Source organism: Ceratotherium simum, chromosome 3 (genome assembly GCF_057802395.1).
Source record: "Ceratotherium simum simum isolate JZ-2026a chromosome 3, ASM5780239v1, whole genome shotgun sequence".
Lineage (NCBI taxonomy): Eukaryota > Metazoa > Chordata > Mammalia > Perissodactyla > Rhinocerotidae > Ceratotherium > Ceratotherium simum.
The window spans coordinates 51,232,497-51,247,737 of NC_141902.1; the positions used below are offsets into that span (position 1 = coordinate 51,232,497).

The following is a 15,241-nucleotide window of genomic DNA, read 5'->3' on the forward strand; positions in this document are numbered from 1 at the left end:
ACTATAGTGGGGGAAATGAAGTAAATGGATAATTTCAGTTCCACACAGCAGGTGCTATGATTATATGTACATCAAGGTGATAAGAAGCTCTGAAGAAAGGATACCTAATCCAGTTTGGGAGAATAGGGAGGAGATAGTGAGGGAAAGCTGCCGGGAGGAGGTAAAACTCTAGTGTACAGCCCTAGCTGAGTCTTAAAGGATGAGTGGGAGCTAGCCAGGTAAAAATGAGGAATAGGGAGGGATCAGAGCAGAAAGAAGAATGTGAGCAAAGGTCCAGAGGCGGGAAACATCATGACTGTTTGGGAGAGATCCAGGTACTGCTGATGTAGCTGAGGGTAACACCTGTGGCAGGAGATGAGCTTATGGTGCCAGATTATGGTAGAGTTGAAAGTTTATCCTGTATGTTCTTGTTTTTTCATGTGTGGCTTGTAGACTTGCTGCAACAGCATCTCTTAGAATATTGGCAGAAATGCAGGTCTAAACCCACCCCAAGATGTGGAAGATAGTCCATAAGATCTGTTGTTTTTGCTCAGAATTGAGATTTTCCTATAAGGCTAATATGGAATGCTCTGTATTTAACAAATATTTTTTTAAATGATATACTTTGTGTCAGGTTTACACAAACACGGTATTTACGAGAGAATTTGTCTTACATTAGTGTTTTGGGAGGTTCCCAAAGGAAGAACTATAGTTATAAAGAGTTGCTTATAAAATAAATATAGAGGACATGTATACTGTACTTGAGGTCAATAAAAAGAGGCAGAAAATTCCAAATAAAAAGTAATTTGAAAGCCTAACTCACGACTACATCTTTAAGGATATATTTTCCTAATACCGATTCAGGGTAAGAATTCCTTGAGACTTCTATCATCAGTGCTCAGCCTCTGGCCGTGTGTGTGTGTGTGTATGTGTAAAATTCGGGAGAAAGCAAAGAATCTCGAAATGGAAAATTGTTGCAAAATAATAGAGGGAACTTATATTTATAAATGTTCCATATATCTCTTTTACTCTACAGGAATTAGAAGATAAAAGAAGACTACAAAAACAGGCTGCCACTAGTCAAAGTGCCACAGAAGTCCGCTTGAATAGAGCTCTAGAAGAAGCAGAAAAGTATAAATTAGAGTTAAGTAAATTAAGGCAAAATAACAAGGTATGGAAAAATTGAATAGTTTTGGTACTGATCACCCTTGGTAATTTCTTTTATGCAAGAGTCAAAAATAGTTTTTAAATTATAATTCTTGGTGTCATGGTGAACATTTCTCTTTTGAGAAGAAATACATTCATTATCAATATGTACATTTTCAGTAAGTTAGGATTATATTGCTTGGGCTATTGCCATAATTGGGTGACAGCACAAGTCTTTGGAGGATTCATTCATTTTTTTCATCCAACAAATCTTTATTGTGTGCCCATATTATATGCCAGACACTTTTCTATCTCTGGGGATAAATGGTGGAAAAAAGTCTCTTTTGTATCTCAAGTCTGTGATATCCTTTTCAGAGCCTCAGTTTTCTAATATAGGGTAGGCCCCCTTATCCACAGGAGAGGTACGTTTTAAGGCCCTTAGTGGATGCCTGAAACCCCGGATAGTACCGAACCCTATATATGCTATGTTCTCTTCACTTAAAGGAAGCACTTTATGGCTTCTCTTTGGCATATCCGAATTGCCAGCATCACTACTCTTGCACTTTGAGACCATTATTAAGTAAAATAAGGGGTACTTGAACACAACACTGTGATACTGCAACAGTAGATCTGATAACTGAGATGGCTACTAAGTGACTAACAAGTGGGTAGCGTATACAGTGTGGATCCACTGGACAAACGGATGATTCATGTCCCAGGCAGGAGGGAACAGGACGGCATGAGATTTCATCACACTACTCAAAACAGTGTGCAATTTAAAACTTATGAATTGTTTATTTCTGGAATTTTCCATTTAATATTTTCGGACCACAGTTGACCGGGGATAACTGAAACCGTGGAAAGTGAAACCGTGGATAATTGGGAACTACTGTATACTACTGTATAATGTAAGGAGCTATTTTACAGGGCAGTGATTCTCAAACTTGATCATGTATCAGAATCACCTGGAGGGCTTGTTAAAGATTCCTGGATTACTCAGCCCTACCTCAGAGTTTCTGATTCATTAGGTCTGGGGTGAGGCCTGAGAATGTGCAGTTTTAACAAGTTCCCAGGTGATGAGACAACATTTTGATAACCACTATTAGAGTTATTGTAAGGATGACCATTGTGTCCCCAGTATCTAGCCAATGATTGGCATAGAATTAGCACTCAATTCTCGAAATATCTGTTGAATAAATGAAGGCTCAAATATGTATATGTGTGAAAGCCTTTTGTACCCTCTATAAATATTGGCTATGAGTTTTTGGTTTTGTGTCAGCCTGAAAGTGATGTTCCAGTGGAATCTTTCCCTTAGGACAATATTTAATAATTTAACAATGGCCTGGATGATGAAATTAAGAGCCACTGCAATTACAGACACAGATGATACATTCTGGATTAAATTAGTAACATTTAATAGGACACAGAACTAAACTGATCTTGTTAAGTCCTCCAACATGTTTAATAGAGACAAATATGTTACAGTGACTACAGAGTTTTAAGCTGTCTTCTGTGAGATAGTTTATGCTGTGTGATCAGACTCTTCATGTTCAAGAGCCATTAATGATGGCACGATGACTGGGATTTATTAATAGAAGTTATTAAATGAACAAGTTAGTAAGTCATCTTTACAAACTTGCCGATAGTTAGCATGTTATTAGAGTATTATTTCCAATTTGGTGCATTCTAAAGGGATTTTGAAGAAAATAAAATGGGATAACCATGTATTTGTCAGGATTTGCTAACTCTGGTTGTAGATTTGATCTCTATTTTAGCGCACACATTAGAGAAGTAGAAAGAAAAACTTGTTTCCATGACAACAGATGACTCTTCTAATTCTAGCCAGCCATTTTGCAAGTTCAAGTAATGAGGACTGGGTATGTGAACAACTCAGTTTAAAACCATCAGCACTATAAAAACAACGTAGATGTGTTCAAGACAAACTTCTGACCCCAGGTCTGCATTATGGGTAATCGATTTAAACACAGTGGCATAACATTTTCTGTATATATTACTTACTATTTATTATCAAGTAGGTGTTTTGAGAACAGAGTTCTTAAATGCAACTTATTTCAGATTTCTGGAAAAAAAAAGTATATGTTTTAAGTTTTTGATTTTTCAATTATTTGCCTTATTTCTAACTTTTATTTTTGAGGGATGTTTTCAGGATATGTAGTAAGTTTTTCCTTGGAGTCTAATCTGTATATGTTTTTCTTTTGTGAGAAGGTATATTTTTTTTCCATTTTAATTCTTTGTACCTTGCTTCTCATTATGATTACACATATAATTATAGTTAGGTAGGCAATTATAATTATTCAGGTCTACATGTTTAAGAAATAGTAAAGTTTCCATAAAATAGAACGAGATTGCCTCATAGTCATCAGAAAGTTAAAGATTTATTTAGAAAATAATGATAAACATTCTCCACAGAGATTAGGAAACAAGTAATCTGGTTTTAGAATAAGAGTAACTTTTGCCATGAAAAGTCAGTCAACTTTAAGCATCCAGCTTAAACCAGATGCTGCATGAATGAGTGCAGAAACCTTGACTGTCTCATACACTTCTGTGCCTCAGTGCCTGGAAGACAGTAATTGCCTCTGAAACACATTGAAGAAAGGAATGATGAAAGACAACTCTGTGATGGTTTAACTGGAATTCTACTTAAAAACAGGGCATTTGATTAGATGGTTGCTTGAAGTCCATTTAAAATATGTCACCAAGTCCATGTTCATTTAGGAACAGATAATTTCTAATTCTTCATTAATTCATTTAGAAATATTTATGAGGGCCTGCTAGGTACCTGCCAGATGTTTACTAGAGGCTGGAGATATAAAGGTAATAAAAAATAAATGTAGTCCTTATAGTCATGCACTTTATAGTGGAGAAGTTGGATGTTATTTTGACAATTCATCAAGCAAAACTAAGGTGCAACTGTGATAAATGCCATGAAGGAGGGTACACAGTGCTTTGAGCAGGTAACCAGGTCACTGAATGCTTTTTAAAAAATGTAGTTCTAAGCTAAGATCTGAATAATATGTAGGAGTTATGTGCCAGGGGAGAGATTATGGATAGAAGGAATAGTATGTAAAAAATGGCTCTATGGCAGGAAAGAAGACAAGGTAATGAAAGCCAGGGATGGATGTGAAGGGAATGTTGCAAAGTGAGGTTTCAAACATAGGTAGAGGCCAAACCAGCGTGGTCCTTGAGGCCATGTTAAGTATTTTGGATTTTATCCAAAGAGCAGTAGAAAGCTACTATATGGTTATTTTGAAAAAGGTGAAGGGAGACTATGCCATGATCAGATATGCATCTGGAAAGTATTTCTCTGTTTGTAATGTGGAGAATCGATTGGAAGGGGGCCAGAACGGATGCAGATAGACTGGTTAAGAGTAGTAGTATAAGAGATGATGATGTAGCTTGGACTAAACTGACAGTGGTAGAAATGGCGAGAAACCACGTATCAAAAAATACATCTAGGAGAGAAAATCACCAGGATGTGGTGATGGACTGGATATGGGATTGTGGGAAAGGGAAGCTTAAGGATGTTTTGACTTCTGGTTTTCAGAATTAGGTATATAGTGCCATTCACTGAAATAAGAAACACTGGAGTAGGTTTGGGGAAGCAGATTGATTTGTTGTAGAACATGATAAGTTTGAAGATATTCCGAGAACTCCAAGGCGAGATGTCAAGATTTAGGGAAGAAGTCTGCACAGAGATAGTAGCAGAAGCCATTAGTGTTCACTAGGAAGATAGGATAGAGTGAGAGGGGGAGAGAAGCAAGGGCTTAGGGCTGAGCTTTGAAGAATTCCAGTATTTCAAAACCAGTATTTCAAAAGAAGCGGTCAACAGTGTTGAATACTACTGAGAGGTCAAGTTGTATGAGAACTGAAAAAATTTGCTGGATTTAACAACATAGAAGTGATCTTAGTCAGAAATGTCTTGATAGAGTGATAGGGAAGAAGCTAAATTCAAGGAAGATGAAAAATGAATGCAGGTGAGGAAATGGAGACAGTGGATGTATGTAATCTTTCAAGAAGCTTAGCTAAAAGGTAGAGCTAGGGGGACATAAGCGTTGAGTGAATTTTTATATTGAATTTACATACAAAAAAGGCATGGATTTTATTTATTTATTTTGTGAGGAAGATCAGCTCTGAGCTAACATCCATGCTAATCCTCCTCTTTTTGCTGAGGAAGACCGGCCCTGAGCTAACATCTATTGCCAATCCTCCTCCTTTTTTTTTTCCCCAAAGCCCCAGTAGATAGTTGTATGTCATAGCTGCACATCCTTCTAGTTGCTGTATGTGGGACGCGGCCTCAGCATGGCCGGAGAAGCGGTGCATCGGTGCGCGCCCGGGATCCGAACCCGGGCTGCCAGCAGCGGAGCACGCACACTTAACCGCTAAGCCACGGGGCCGGCCCACATGGATTTTACGTGTATAATTCAGTGAGTTTGGGCTCTTGTACATCTGTGTAACCACCACTTCAGTCAACATATAGAATATTTTCATCACCCCTAGAAAGTTCCCTTACATCTCTTTCCAGGCACTACGTCCTCCTCTCAGAGATACCACTGTTCTGATATCCTGTTCTTGAATTTCATATAAATGGAATTGCATAGAATGTATTCTTTTGTGACTGGCTTCTTTCACTAGGCATAATGTTGAGATTCATCCATGTTGTGTTTTTTTATTCCCTGATCAATCTTGTTAACGAGTTATCAATTAATCTTTTCAAAGAACCAACTTTTGGTTTTATTTTCTTTATTGTCTGTTCACTGTTTTCACTGAATTCTCCTTATTGTATCCTTTTATCTACTTGCTTTAGTTTTTCATTTGCTCTTTTTCCAGCTTCTTAAATTGAAGTCTTACATCATTGATTTTCATCCCTTCTTTTCTAACACAGCATTCAAACTAAAATTTCCCTCAAAGTTATACTTTATCTGTGTCCCACAATTTTTTCATTTGTGTATCTTTAGGTATATATATTTCTATTTTTTCACATTTATTGGGGTATAATTGACATACAATAAACCTACACATATTTAAAGTATAAAATTTGATGAGTTTTGACTATGTGTATACCTGTGAAACAATCACCACAATAAAGATAAGGAATATATCCATTACCCCCAGAAGTTTCCTTGTGCCCCTTTATGTTCTATGCTCTTCTCCCACCCTCCCATCTCCAGGCAACTTGTTTGCATTTTGTAGAATTTTATATTCTTTTTAAAAATGTGACTTTTTACTCAGTACAGTTATTTTGAGATTCATCCATGTTGTTGCATGTGACAGTAGTTCACTTTTAATAATTTTACACACGGTATAAATACCAAACTCTACTACCTGTTGATGGGCATTAGTGTTGTTTCTAGTTTTGGGCTATTACAAATAAAACTGCTGTGAACATTCACATATAAGTCTTTGTGGACGTATGCTTTCATTTCTCTTGGGTAAATACCTAGTAGTCAAATGTCTGGGTTGTATTACAGATGTATGTTCAACTGCCAACTGTTTTCCAAAATGGTTATACCACTTTACATTCTCAGCAGCAGCATATGAAAGTTTCAGCCGTTCCATGTCCTCACCAACTCTTGATATAGTCAGTCTTTTATATTTTAACTGTTCTAATGGGTACCTAATGGTATCTCATTGTGCTTTTAATTTGCATTTCCCTAATGACTAATGATCTTAAGCATCTTCATGCACTTATTTGCCATCTTGATATCTTTTCCCCAGTTTTATTGAGATATAATTGACATACAGCACTGTATAAGTTTAAGATGTACAGCACAATGATTTGACTTACATATATTGTGAAATGATTACCACAATAAGTGTAGTTAATATCCATCATCTCATATAAATACAAAAAAAATGTTTTCTTCTTGGTGATCAGAACTCTCTTAACAACTTTCAAATATACCATGCAGCTGTGTTAACTACAGTCATCATGTTGTACATTACATCCCTAGCATTTTTTTATCTTACAACAGGAAGTTTGTACCTTTTGACCACCTTCATCCAATCCCCCTTCCCGCCAGCCCCCATTTCTGGTCACCATAAATCTGATCTGTTTTTCTATGAATTGGGGTTTTTTTTTTTTTTTTTGGATTCCACATATAAGTGATAGGCATAGTGCATATAAACATATAAGCAATCCATGTTGTTGCAAATGGCAAGATTTCCTCTTTTTTTATGGCTGAATAATCCGTTGCATGTATATACCACAACTTCTTCATCCATTCATCTGTTGATGAACACTTATCAAACATCCCTATTTCATCTTTTTTCATATTATTGTGAATTTTGTAAATCCCAATTTCCAATTATTTGTTGCTAGAATAGAGAAATACAGTTTACTTTTGTATATTGAACTTGCATCTTGAAACTTTGCTAAAGTCACTTATTCTAGAATATTTAGGATTCTACACAGACCAAGGATAGGCAAGCTTTTTCTGTAAAAGGCCAACTAATAACTGTTTTAGGTTTTGTGGGCTACGTATGGCCCCTGCTGCATATTCTTCACTGGTTCTCTCTTTTTTAAAATTTATTTAACCCTTTCAAGATAAAAAAAAATCATTCTTAGTTCACATGGGAAGATTTTAAACTTCAAATTCAATTTCTTTGACAGATACAAAAGTATTCTATTCAGGCATACCTCATTTTATTGCTCTTTGCTTTATTGTGATTTGCAGATATTGCATTTTTTTAACAAATTGAAGGTTTGTGGCAACCCTGTGTCGAGCAAGTCTATTGGTGCCATTTTGCTAACAGCATTTGCATTTTTTAGCAATATTCTTAAATTAAGGTATGTACATTGTTTTTTTTTAGACATAATGCTATTGCACATTTAATAGACTACAGTATAGTGTAAACATAACTTTTATATGCACTGGCAAACAAAAAAATTCGTGTGGCTCACTTTATTGCAATATTTGCTTTATTGTGATGGTCTGGAACCAAACCTGCAATATCTTTGAGATATGCCTGTATAGAGGCTCTATGTATTTTATTGTGTGATTTGAGTGTGTCTTTCAAGGAATCTGACCATTTTATCTATGTCGTCAAACTTATTGGCATACAGTTTTTTATATTATTCCCTTATTGTCCTTTGAATACGACATAGAATAGAATAGAATCTATAGTGATGTTCCTCCCACATTCTTGTGTCTCCCCCCGCCCCTATTCTTGATACTGGTAATTTGTGTCTTCTTTTCCTGATCAAACTTACTCTAGACTTACTAAATCTAGTTTTATTGATTTTCCTCTATTGTTTTTGTTTTCTTTTTTATTGATTTCTGCTCTTCTCTTTATTATTTCCTTCCTTCTCTACTTTGGGTTCAATTTGTTCTTTTTCTCATTTCTTAAAATGGAAGCAGAGACTATTGATTTGAAATCTTTCTTTTCTAATATAAGCATTTAACGTTGTAAATTTTCCTCTATGTATTCCTTTAGCTATATCCCACCAATTTTGATTTGTCATGTTTTCATTTTAATTCCATTCAGAATACTTTCTAATTTTCCTTTTGATTTCTTTTTTAACTCATGAGTTATTTAGAAGCTTATCATTTCATTTACAAATATTTGGGGATTTTTCCAGATACCTTTCTTATTGATTTCTAATTTAATTCCATCATGGACAGATAATGCATTTGGTCTTATTTGAATCGTTGCAAATTTATAGAGACTTGTTTTATGGCCCAGAATGTAGTTTAAATTGGTAAATATTCCATGTCCCCTTGAAAAGAACGTATAGTTTGCATTTATTGGGTGGAATAGTCTATAAATGTCAACTACGTCAAGTTGCTTGATAGTGTTGTTCAAATCTTCTGTATCTTTACGTATTTTCTGTCTACTTGTTCTACCAATGATTAAAGGAGGGGTACCGATCTCTGAACAGAATTGTGGATTTGTCTATTTCTCCTTTCAGTTTTGTCAATTTTTGCATCATGTACTTTAGAACTCTGTTATTAGGTATATAAACATTTAAGATTGTTATATCCTCTTAAAGAATTGAACCCTTTATTATTGTGACATAACTATTTATATTCCTGATAATAGTCTTTGTTCTGATAAGTACTTTGTTATATTTTAAGTAACTTCAGTTTTCTTTTAATTAGTTAGCATTAGCTTATCTTTTTCCATCCTTTTACTTATAACTCCTTTGTATCTTCTTGTAGGCAGCATACAGTTGAGTTTTCCTTTTTCTTTTTATCCAGTCTGACAATCTGACTTTTTAATTGAGATGTTTAGGCCATTACATTCAATGTGATTATTAATATGGTTGGGTTTAATTATATTAACTTGCTATTTGTTTTTTATTACCATATGTTCTTTTCCCTTTATTTTTCTCCTTTTTTTTTTGAATACTTTTAATGATTCCATTTTATCTCCTTTATTGGCTCATTATCTCCACTTCTTTTTGTGTGCATGTTTTAGCATTTATCATCTTCAACTTGTCATTGTCTGCCTTCAAGTAATATTATAGCATTCTATGAATGTTTAAGAACCTTTTAGCAGTATACTTCCATTTACTCTCTTCTTCCCTTTTTGCTATTGTTGTCATACATTTTACTTATACATAAACCCCACACTATATTGTGACTTTTTTGCTTTAAAGAGTTAATTAACTTTAAATTAAGAAAAAAATTTTTTTTTTTTTTTAAAGATTTTATTTATTTATTTTTTCCCTCAAAGCCCCAGTAGATAGTTGTATGTCATAGCTGCACATCCCTCCAGTCGCTGCATGTGGGACACGGCCTCAGCATGGCCGGAGAAGCGGTGCGCGTCCGGGATCTGAACCCGGGCAGCCAGCAGTGGAGCGCGAGCACTCAACCGCCAAGCCACAGGGCCGGCCCAGAAAAATTTTACTTGTGGTATACTACACATAAAATTGATCCTCTTGTTGTTTTTCTGTGTGTGCATTTGAGGAAGATTAGCCCTGAGCTAGCATCTGTTGCCAATCCTCCTCTTTTTGCTGAGGAAGATTGGCCCTGGGCTAACATCTGTGCCCATCTTCCTCTACGTTATATGTGGGACGCCTGCCACAGCATGGCTTGACAAGCGGTGCCTAGGTCCGCACCCGGGATCCGAACCTGCAAACCCCAGCCTGCCGAAGCAGAGTGCATGAACTTAACCACTACGCCACTGGGTCAGCCCTATCCTCTTGTTTTTTAAGTGTACAGTTCAGTAGTGTTACATACATTAACATTGTTGTGCAACTAAACTCTATAACTCTTTCATCTTGCAGAAACTGAAATTCTATGTCCATTAAACAACAATTCCCCATTCCCCTTTCTCCTACCCCTGGCAACCACCATTCTACTTTCAATTTCTGTGATTTTGACTACTCTAGGTGCCTCACATAAGTGGCATCATACAGTATTTGTCTTTTTGTAAATGACTTATTTCATTTAGCATAATGTCCTCAAGCTTCATCCATGTTGTAGCATGTGTCAGACTGTCATTCCTTTTCAAAGCTGAATAATATTCCATTGTATGTATATGCCGCATTTTGTTTATCCATCCATTGGTTGATGGACACTGGGTTGCTTCCACCTTTTGGCTATTGTGAGTAATGCTGCTTTGAACTTGGGTGTACAAATATCTCTTGGAGATCCTGCTTTGTATCATTTTGGGTATATGCCCAGATGTGGAATTGCTGGATAATATGATCAGTCTTTTTTAATTCTTTGAGGAACCACCATACTGTTTTTCCATTGCAGCTGCACCATTTTAGACCCTCAGTAACAATGCACAAGAGTTCCAATTTCTCCATATCCTTGCCAATGCTTGTTATTTTCTGTTTTTTTGATAGTAGTTATCCTAATGTTTATTAGGTAGTATCTCATTGTGGTTTTAATTTGCCTTTCCCTAATGATTAGTGATGTTGACCATCTTTTCATGTGTTTGTTAGCCATTTGTATATCTTCTTTAGAGAAATGTCTATTCAAGTCCTTTGCCCATTTTTTAATCGGTTGTGTTTTGGTTATTGATTTGTAGGAGTTCTTTATATATTCTGGATATTAACTCTTTATCAGATATGATTTGCAAATATTTTCTCCCATTCTGTAGGTTGCCTTTTCACTCTGTTGATTGTGTCCTTTGATGTAGTCCAATTTATCTATTTTTTCTTTTGTTGCCTGTGCTTTTGGTGTCATATCCAAGAAATCACAACCAAATCCAATGTCATGAACCATTTCCCCAATGTTTTCTTCTAATAGTTTTAGGGTTTACATGTAAGTCTTTGACCAAATTTGAGTTAATTTTTGTATATAGTATGAGATAGGGGTACAGCTTCATTCTTCTGCATCGAGATATCCAGTTTCCTAGCACAATTTGTTAAAGAGGCTGTCTCTTTCCAGTGAATGGTCTTGGCACCCTTGTCAAAAATCATTTGGCCTTATATGCAAGGGTTTCTTTCTTTCTAGTCCATTGTTCTGTATGCCTTTTTTTGTGTGTGTGAGGAAGATCAGCCCTGAGCTATCCATGCCAATCCTCCTCTTTTTGCTGAGGAAGACTGGCCCTGAGCTAACATCCGTGCCGATCTTCCTCTACTTTATGTGGGATGCCGCCACAGCATGGCCTGACAAGCGGTGCTTCGGTGCGCGCCCGGGATCCAAACCTGGGCCGCCAGCAGTGGAGCTCGCGCACTTAACCACTACGCCATGGGGCCGGCCCTTGTATGCCTTTCTTTATGCCAGTTCCACACTGTTTTGATTACTACAGCTTTGTAGTAAGTTTTGAAATCAGTAAGTGTGAGACCTCAACTTTGTTACTCATTTTCAAGATTGGCTATTTGTGGTCCCTTGAGATTTCATATGAATATTAACATGGATCTATTTCTGTAAAAAAAATGCTATGGGGATTTTGGTAGGGATTGCACAGAATCTGTAGATCTCTTTGGGCAGAATTTACACCTTAATATTAAGTCTTCCAATCCATGAACACATAATATCTTTCCATTTGTTTGTCTTTAAATATTTTCAGCAATGTTTTGAAGTTTTCAATGTCAAAGTCTTTTACCACCTTGGTTACGTTTATTCCTAAGTATTTTATTCTTTTTGATGATATTATAAATGGAATTGTTTTCTTAATTTCTTTTTAGGGGTATTCTTTGTTAGTATATAGAAACAATTGATTTTTGTGTGTTGATTCTGTATCCAGCAACTTTGCCAAATTTGTTAGTTCTGACTGTTTTCTTGTGGAATCTTTAGGGTTTTCTGCACATATGATCATGACATCTATGAACAGAGATAATCTTCTTTTTGATTTGGATGCCTTTTATTACTTTTTCTTTCCTAGCTGCTCTGACCAGAACTTCCAATACTATGTTGAATAAAAGTGGCAAAAGCAGGCATCCTTGTCTTGTTCCTAATCATAGAGGGAAGGCTTTCAGTCTTTTACCATTGAGTATAATGTTAGGTGTGGGCTTTTCATAGATGGTTTTTATTATGTTGAAGAGTATCCTTCTATTCCTTGTTTGTTGAGTGTTTTTATCATGAAAGTGTGCTGAATCTTGTCAAATGCTTTTTCTGCATCGAGATGATCATGTGGTTTTTTTCCTTCATTCCGTTAATGTGGAGTGTTACATTGATTGATTTCTGTATGTTGAACCATCCTTGCGTTCCAGGAATAAATCCCACTTGGTCATTGTGTATAATCCTTTTCATGTGCTGTGGAATTCAGTTTGTTATTATTTTGTTGAGGATTTTTGCATCAATATTTGTCAGGGATGTTGATCTGTAGTTTTCTTGTAGTGTCTTTGTCTGGCTTTGGTATCTGGTTAATGCTGGCCTCATAGAATGAGTTTGGAAGTGTTCTATCCTCTTTAATTTTTTGGAAGAAATTGAGGATGATTTGTGTTAATTCTTCTTTAAATGTTTGGTAGAATTCACCAGTGAAGCCATCTGGTCCTGGGCTTTTCTTTGTTGGGAGGTTTTTGATTACTCCTTCAATCTCCTTACTAGTTACAGCTCTGTTCAGACTTCCTGTTTCTTCATCATTCAGTTTTGGTAGTTTGTGAGTTTCTAGGACTTTATCCATTTCATCTAGGGCATCCAATTTGTTGGTATACAGTTGTTCACAGTATTCTCTTATGATCTTTTGTATTTCTGTTTTATCAGTTGTAATGTCTCCTCTTCCATTCATAATTTTATTTCTGTAAAATCAGTTGTAATGTCCCCCCTTTCATTTCTGATATTATTTGCATCTCCTTTTTTTCTTGGTCAGTCTATGCAGAGGTTAGTCAATTTTGTTAATCTTTTCAAAGAACCAACTCTTGGTTTCATTGATTTTTCTCTACTGTTTTTCTGTTGTCTATCTTCAACCAGCTTTGGGTTTAGTTCTTTTTCTAGTTCCTTCAGTTGTAAAGTTAAGTTGTTGATTTGAGACCTTTCTTCTTTTTTAATGTAAGCATTTACAGCTATAAATTTCCCCCTTTGCAATGCTTTCACTGCATCCCATAAGTTTTGGTATGTTGTTTTCATTATCATTTGTTTGAAGATATTTTCTAATTTCTCTTGTGATTTCTTGTCTGACCCATTGGTTGTTTAAGAGTATGTTGTTTAATTCCCACATATTTGTGGATCTTCCAGTTTTCCTTCTGCTATTGATTTCTAGTTTCATTCCACTGCAAACAGGAAAGATACTTTGCATCATTTTAATCTTTTTATTTTTTTTTTAAATTTATTTATTTAGTGTGTTTGTAAGGAAGATCAGCCCTGAGCTAACATCCACACCAATCTTCCTCTTTTTGCTGAGGAAGACTGGCCCTGAGCTAACATCCGTGCACATCTTCCTCCACTTTATGTGGGATGCCGCCACAGCATGGCCTGACAAGCGGTATGTCAGTGCACACCCAGGATCCGAACCCGGGCTGCCAGCAGTGGAGTGCACGCACTTAACTGCTACGCCATGGGGCCAGCCCCTCAATCTTTTTAAATTTACTAAGACTTGTTTTGTGGCCTAACATATGATCTGTTCTGGAGAATGTTCCATGCACTTGAGAAAAATGTATATTCTGCTATTGTTGGGTACCAGGTGGTGTATAGTTGTTCAACCAGTGTTCAAGTACTTTTCCTTTATTGATCTTCTATCAGGTTGTTCTATCCATTATGAAAAGCAGGATATTGAAGTCTCCTACTATTATTGTAGAGCTGTCTATTTCTCCCACCAATTCTATCAATGTTTGCTTCATATATTTAGGACATCTGATATTTGGTGCATATACATTTATAATTATCATAGCTCCTTAGTGAATTGACCCTTTTATCATTACATGAATGCCCGTCTTTGTCTCTTGTAACTGTTTTAACTTAAAGTCTATTTTGTCTGATATTATTATAGCCACCCCTTTTCTCTTTTGGTGGAACATCTTTCCAAACTTTCACTTTCAATCTATGTATGTCCTTAGATCTAACGTGAGTCTCCTGTAGACAGCATATAGTTGGATCCTGGTTTTCTAATCCTTTCTTCCAAACTATGGGGGAGTTCAATCCTTTAACATTTCAAGTTATTACTGATGAGGAAGAAGTTCCTATTCCATTTTGTTAATTGTTTTCTGTATGTCTTAAAGCTTTTTTTGTCTCTCATTTAAATGTCTTAATTTCCTAAACGTTTCAGCCCTGCTTTTTCTCAGGGCCTTATTGTATTTTATTCCTCTGCCCATAATCTCTTGTCCCTAGGCACCTGTGGTTCTGCAGACCTTCTGCAATTCTCATGTGCAGTGGTGCCCACTAATGCTTTCAGCAGCCTCCAGTCTGACATCCAAACTATGCCACCATTCCATCAGTACTCTGAGTCAGGCAAGACAGAAACCAGTCCCTCAGGCAGCCCCCAGACAAGTCAGAATGTCACAAGCAAGTTTCACTTTCTTTCCATCCTGAGGGAGGAGCTGGGAATTGAGAGGCTTCCTTCCACTATGCCTGGAAGAGTGAGCAGAAAGGTTGAGCATAAATGCCATGAAATTTCATACCATTTTGAATGTTTTTTCCTTATTTGGTGTTTACTTGGTTGCTGCTGCTGCTTAATTGGCTTCCAGAATTCTCACAATGCTACACTGGTCTATATATTGTGTATTCAGTGCTTCCATGGGTGTTCCTTGGTGGAATAAGGG

General features: G+C 36.3%; 1 protein-coding gene across 1 annotated transcript in view; it reads left to right on the plus strand.

Annotated features, from left to right (window-relative positions):
• TEX9 (testis expressed 9) overlaps nucleotides 1–15,241 on the plus strand; it is a 59,383-nt gene that overhangs the window by 35,069 nt on the left and 9,073 nt on the right. Inside the window, exon 10 of the mRNA XM_004422010.3 lies at nucleotides 1,016–1,150. Coding sequence (XP_004422067.1) covers nucleotides 1,016–1,150 — 135 coding nt within the window. The remainder of the gene's footprint in view (nucleotides 1–1,015; nucleotides 1,151–15,241) is intronic.